Genomic DNA, 7,140 nt, shown 5'->3' with positions numbered 1-7,140 from the left:
TGTGTGTGTGTGTGTGTGTGTGTGTGTGTGTGTGTGTGTGTGTGTGTTATCAGCTTCTAATGAGGAGCAGGGCACGCAGCTTTTTCCCGTCTGAAAGATACTAATAAAACTGACAACCCTCTGTCCTCCGCTGGCAGAGAGGACTTGCATTAAATTTAAAAAAAGGAGTGTTATACACACACACGCACTCCATAAAGGTGGATATAATTACACACTTCAGCAGACACTCTGATATGTTTTACTGAGAGGCGTACACACTCGCACATAAGACATACCAGAAAAGCGGTAGATTCTGGTTAAGTCGATGAAAAAGGCAAAAAAACAACAACAACTTCCTGCTTTGTGGTTTTAACGGTAACATCTGGAAAAGTTGTTAGGAATAATTCCCAACTTCAGACTAAACTAACCAGGATTCGTCTGATTGCTGGTTAATTTTCCAGCATGCATCAGAGGCACGCACGCACAAACACACACAGAGAGAGAAACTGATAAGACAGTAAGTTAATTAGGGTGGTGAGCATGGTCTAACAGCTCAGTGAGAGGGGAGGACAGATGGGCCTTGACTCCACCACTGACACAGAGCCAGAGATGGTAGGAGGCGGCGGTGATGGATGATGGAGGACAGACAGAGGAGGAAAGTTGTTTGATGAGGGGAGCGGGTAGAGAGGGGGATGAAAGGATAAAGTATAGAGGGAGAAAAAGCTGGATGGAGCTGCAGGGATTTCCCAGACTTTAGATGGAGCGTGAGGCCAAGACATGGAGGAAAACAGCAGGGGAGCTTAAATGTTTATAACATTATTATACAGGTTTGTAGAGGGCTATTTATGGCGCAGGCATGCGGTGTTAAAGATGACATTATTTTGGGGTTGGAGACAATACTTTGAGGGGTGGTGTGTGTGTGTATAGAGATATGATCCTTAGATTGCAATATTTCTCTCAGAAGTCTCACGCAAACACAAAAATATACTTTGGGTGTTTGTCATATTTTCATTTAATTTCGCAGCCGTGAATCAACTGGCAAGCGAAGGGTGTTTTTTTTTTGTTTTTTTAATATAGATACAACTTGTTTGGGAGGGAGATTCCTGTTATCAAGTTTGGAATGAAACAAGTGAGATAAGAGAGTCTGAGGGGAGGAGAAGAAGGGAGGCTGCTTTCATCCAGTGCAGACAGGGTGGTGTGGGGGGAGACATGAAGAAGAGGCGGATAGACCAAGATGGAGGGGGGGTTAATGTGTGGAGCTGCATATTAAAGGGAGTAAAATGACTTGAACTGGCAGAAAATGTGGAGTTTTGTTATGTAAAAAGAATGAAGTAGGCAAACAAAAACGCTGTGTGTGGCTTTTTTTTTTACTTGTGTTATTGACCTTTTATTTTTGTAGCTCCAGTTAAATGGAGTTCAGGTTTAAAGGAGTGAGTGTTTAAAGCTGTTTTCATGACATTAACTGTATGCCTTGCTCTGAAGTGGACGATTCATTGGTGTAGAGGTCCCGTTGACCTGTTTTCTTCTGGCTACAATAATGTTAAAATCTACTGGACTCTACTTTCACCCTCCATGCCTCTGACATGTTCTTTGTAGAGGTTTACAGGTAATGGCCAAGTTGCTATGTTACATAACTGCTTAGCTGTGATGAATCCCTGTGCACACACACACACACACACACACACATATATTTATGCACAGGACGCTACATTCATGAATTGTGGTGGGAGTGAGATTGTAGGTATTGCAGTGAGTGTAGTAAACGCTTCCCTCCGTCACCTGAAAGCCTTTCAATGTATGCAAATTAGATTTACTTTAAATATCACAGCTAGGATGAGCAGAAGTTAAGTGTGTTAGAAAATAGCTGGTTCTTTCATAGAAATTCAAAGGTACAACCTGTGGATAAAAAACCCCCGAAATGTGAGACTTTAACTACAACTCCCAAGATGCATTTCAGTGAGAGACGACATAAAACACAAAAGTAAGGGCTGAGTTCTACGTGAAGTGTGTCGCATGGCATACATTTTATTAGTGTGGCACTCGTTTGTGCACAGTAAAAGTCACAGATGTATGTTTTCCAATTATTCAGCTGCACCTGACTGCAGTGTTGTGCAGACATTCCTATCATTCAGCACTTTGTTTAAGAGCAGACGGTTGAAACCATCCACAGTGTTTGCGTGAGCCATGAGAATGGATTGTATGCAGCGTCACCGTCGCCTGTTTTTATTCATGTTACTTTGAACAAGATTGAATAGGGTTATTTTCTCGAACTGCAGCTGATGTCGAGCATATATGAATCCATCTGTTGTCGTGACGCATTTTCTCCTTTCCCAGGGACTGACGTTGGAGCCCGGCTTGTTGCGATGCTGTCACGTCCCCTGCGGGAGCCGACCCATCGACTACGCCATCAACATCGGCAACAAACTGCTACATGATATCCGTCGTCACATCAAAAAATACTACTCTGTGAGTATTTGTGTGTTTGTGTGCCAGTTGGGAATACAACTCTGCTTTTACACACACTCAAAAACACAAGCACACACAAACATTCATGTATGTACTTCACCACCTGCAGGGCCACAAATGGACTTTTTTACTCCGTGTTTAATGCTGCAACTAGACTAGCACAGCTGGTCTCTCTCTCTCTCTCTCTCTCTCTCTCTCTCTCTCTCTCTCTCTCTTTAAAGCTTGTTCTCTGAATGAACTTGCAGTTAATTCACAAACGCATCAAAAGTATACATTAAATGTAAATCCGTGGTCCAGAAGCTCTCCTCTTAAACCATTTGCATTGCAAAGCATCGTGGTTGTTTGCATGCCACTATATCAATCAACACATTCACATAAAGAAATGAAATGAATGCTGCAGCTGACACAAAACAAGCTCAAGTGGTCAGAGAGGAGAAAAGTCTGGTGAAAATTGACCTTTCACTGTTTATGAAAACGTTGGACTGTATTTAACACAATGTGGGATTCAGCTGATTCAGTAATGAAAAGAGAAGCCATCAAAAAGATGTTGAGAGAGAGAGAGATGATGGAAACCTCAGCAGGGCACCGCGCTGACATTTTCCACCAAAGAGCACATTATGCCAGCGAAATGAAAAGAGCACCAGAAAGATTCTAGAGCATGATCTGTGAAAATACTTAAATGGCCATTCTTACTTTGAATACCAAGTTTAACATGCACTTTTTGTCCGGTTTTTTTTTGTTGAGGTTATAGGGTGGAATTTAAGTGATACATCTGGGAGAACGGAATCACTAGAGATACAGCGAGGACTAAAAATAAAACGAATCCAAAGTATTTGACTTTAAAGATTATTATTTTTGCAGTTTGGCACATTTTGCCGTCTCAAAAGCAGGCAAGGTGTGAAAATACGGTGCGTTGACTTCCCACTTCACCGTTCAGACGTCCAGATAGAAGAACACGAGGCCAGAGACGTGCAAAATGTGCACGGCCACACGATCAAATACATGTTGAATATAGTTGCACACTTAAAAATGATTAAATGCTGCCGCTAGGTATCTGTTTTAATTGTTCACCAATTGATCAATTTCAACTAAATTGCGAGGATCTTCAGATTTAGTTAATTTAAAGATAACATCCCGATATTTTTTCCACCATCGACCAATCGATTGGTTAAAGAGCAGGTAGATTTTCTTTGGTTGACTACAGCCCTAAAACATGCAACACACTTCATCCTGTGTCCATGTTGGATGAGGCGCGTAAAGAGGAACAAGACTCGCACGCTGCCAACAAACCAGCTCCCCACCGTGACCCGCTGCCACCATCCCGTCTACTTGTCCAATACATTGGTGTACGACCAAATACCTGCACAGGACATTCCTAGCATTAGCAAACGGTAGCATTTTGAACACTCTGAACTAAAGTGGTGATCGCGGTAGGAATGATCTGCGAAACATCCGCATGTTAGCATTGTGAGCATGTTAGCATGCTGACAATAGCAGTTAGCCCAAAGCACTGAGCAGCCTGACAGAGCTGCTGACATGGCTGTAGATTCTCAATCTTGTTATTGCGTAAACTAGAATTACAAGTTTGTCTCAACAGGCGTTATTAGGTTTTGCCTTAGCAGCCTGAGACTGAAGTAAACTGGACGCCTGTGTTGTCTTTGTAGGGCTCGCTCTCGCTCTCTCTCTCTCCTGGTAGCTTCTAACACCTTCGTCTTGAGTGAGTGGAATGCACTGTCTGCCTGTAAAAGTGTCTATGTGTATGTGGGGGTAACTCTCCCACAGTGCTGAACAGAAATCAATTAGTTTGGTGAATGTGCGGGGATCGAGCCCCCCCATCCCCTTTGTCACGATGTGTGAAACAGCTGCTACCACTGAATACTTACACCTCACACGGCAACACACTCGCGCGCGCGCGCGCACACACACACTCGCGCACACACGCATGCACACACAGACACACCACTGGAGGCGGACACAGCGCACACACACAGCGGGGCAATGAAGAGGGGTAATATTGTGTAATTAAGGATTCCTTTCAGGCCGAGGGAGAGTTCAAATAGAGCTGTTTGTCTGGCCAGATAGTGTGAAAGCTCTGCACCTCTGTGTGTGTGTGTACAAGAATATACGTGCATGTGTGTTGGCGTCCTAAGCTAGGACCACAGAGACATTAATCATTAGTGAAATTACCTCCTGCCCCCCCACCCCCCATCCCCACCATTATCAATAAACCAGCCCCCTGAGAATGGGCAAACACTTGTTCACTCCTCACTTACACACACACACACACACACACACACACTGTTGTCATCCTTTCCTCCTCTCGTCCCGCTGTCTTTGGCAAAATGAGAGATTCGCTCATTTCCTGAACCACCCAATTCTTCTTTTTCTTTTTTTTTTTTTTTTTTCTTTTTTTTGGGGTAACCCCTCCCATCTAACCACCGTTGCCATGGCATTTAACAAATTATTGCAATTACCCTCGTCATGCGGGTCGCCCCTGGAAACGGGCTGAGGGGCAAGAGTAGAAAGGGGGAGAGAGGAGAGAGAGAGGGAGAGAGAGAAAGGGTGAATGAAGACCAGAGAAGGTGATAATCCTGTTTTGAACAAAAGGTCAAATTGCTGAATAGAGAAGCTTTGATTAAGCGGAGGAGGTACAAAGTGGAACCGTTTGAGCTCTATTCACTGTGTGTGTGTGTGTGTGTGTGTGTGTGTGTGTGTGTGTGTGTGTGTGTGTGTGTGTGTGTGTGTGTGTGTGTTTGTGAAGTAGACCGATTTGAAGGTCTATTCACTCCAGAGCTGGACGTGTTGACTGCTGTAGGCCCGACCTCGACCAAAACATTCAAAGTCGATTGACGCTCGTACGATTTTTGCCGATTAGTTGATTTAATCAACAGATCTGTAAAACAGAGTTTCTGCGCATTGGAATCATGCAAAAGCATCACTTAACTTAGCATTGGTGATGATTAAATATCAAGAATGTTATCGTGTAAATATTTTTTGAAAGCATCAATAGTCGTGTGTGTGTGTTTCAGGTGGATTCCTCTGCTACAGCAGTGATGTCAGAGAGGCTTCTCCACTTTGTTAGCATTCACAATAGATCTGAAACAATTAGTCAATTAATAGATTTTTAAAAAATTGTTATTATATTATAATCATCCCGGTAAGGGGGACATTTGTCTCTGCATTTGACCCATCCCTGTATATAGGGAGCAGTGGGCTGCCCGTGACAGGCGCCCGGGGAGCCGTTAGGGGTTCGGTGTCTTGTTCGGGGACACTTCGACTCAGGACACGTCCCAGCCAAGGATCGAACCGTCGACCTTCCGTTTACCAGACAACCCTCTTAGCCTAGTGAGTAGATAGAAGATTAACAGAACAATAATCTGTAACTATTCTCATGAATATGTGTTTTTTTTTTTTTGTTTGCACACAGCAAGCAATTTGAAGACATCACCTTATAGAGTGAATTAACACCTGTTCGCCAAGTCACACAAATGTAAGAAAATAGTCAAACATGATGTCCTCAGCAGAACTGCAAAGATTAGTCAATCAAAAGAACATTCATCAGCTAGCTGTTTTTATAATCGATTAATTAAGTAACGCCTCAAATAGAAATGGCAACATTTGATGGTTCTGAAATGTGACAGTTCGCTGCTCTTACATTATTTTTTATTTAATATTTTTGGGTTTTGGCATGTTGTTCGGACAATAACAGACATTTAATGACGTCACCTTGGGTTCTTGGATTGTGCTCGGAGCATTTTTCATCCTAATCTGACACTTAAAACCGTTAATTGAGAAATCAGTCCGCATAGTAATCAATAATGAAAATAGTCTTTTGTTGCATAACTGATTAAAAATACTTTCGGACCTTTCAGACAAAGATGCAGGGAGAAAAGACACCTCAGATTAGGGCTGCAACTAATGTCAATCTTCACTATCAATGAATCTGCTTATCGATCAATAAATTCTTTAGTCACTAAAAAATGCCCATATCTAACGGCAGCGTCTTACTAAGCAGTCGATCGAGAGTCGGAAACAGCAGCGTCCATTCTGCAGAATCATTTAGAGAGATTATTCTTCATCAAACGAGTGCAGTGAAGGTGATCGTTAAAGTATCGGACCCAACCGGGGTGTTTTTGGGAGCAGAAATCAACCAGCAGAGAGAGGCTACATTTCCATGTGGGCCCTGTCGTGGCCGGGTCTTGCCTCTATTTGGTTAAATTATGCGGAACACATTTGACGTCTGCATTCAGTGTGTCAGGTATCCACTGTAGTAATTATGCAATTATGAGCCTTTATTCTCTCACATCCGACTGTACACCCCACCCCCACCCCCCCCCACCCTCGCTCTGGCGAAATGCCTCAATTATATTTTTCTCTCCACTGCCTCACGGCCCTCCTTTGTTTTTAGTCGTTTCTCTGTGGCTCAAACGGTACTGCGGAACTTAATCTCACTTTATTTATATTTTTCTGTGCGTGTGTGGATTTTGGGTCACATTACCAGAGCACAAGGGCTTTTGTTGGTTGCGTTTCCTTCTTTCAGCCCTCACAGTCCTGGGCACTTGAGTCTTTGATGTGTGTCTTATTAAATCATTGTAATGTGTATGAATGGGAAACAATTAATATGTTTGTGCTCACACTGAATACAGGCTGTGTGTGTGTGTGTGTGTGTGTGTGTGTGTGTGTGTGTGTGTGTGT

The 7,140-nt window shown here is 43.1% G+C and overlaps 1 protein-coding gene across 1 annotated transcript in view; it reads left to right on the top strand.

The window, feature by feature from the left end:
* pola1 (polymerase (DNA directed), alpha 1) overlaps positions 1-7,140 on the top strand; it is a 37,973-nt gene that overhangs the window by 19,469 nt on the left and 11,364 nt on the right. The window contains exon 34 of the mRNA XM_031850276.1: positions 2,314-2,445. Within this exon, the coding sequence (XP_031706136.1) occupies positions 2,314-2,445 (132 nt within the window). The remainder of the gene's footprint in view (positions 1-2,313; positions 2,446-7,140) is intronic.

The sequence above is a fragment of the Anarrhichthys ocellatus genome, unplaced genomic scaffold (assembly GCF_004355925.1).
Source record: "Anarrhichthys ocellatus isolate YVR2014 unplaced genomic scaffold, GSC_Weel_1.0 scaffold10, whole genome shotgun sequence".
Lineage (NCBI taxonomy): Eukaryota > Metazoa > Chordata > Actinopteri > Perciformes > Anarhichadidae > Anarrhichthys > Anarrhichthys ocellatus.
The sequence above is the reverse complement of the archived record's forward strand: the minus strand, read 5'-3'. Positions and strand labels throughout refer to the sequence as shown.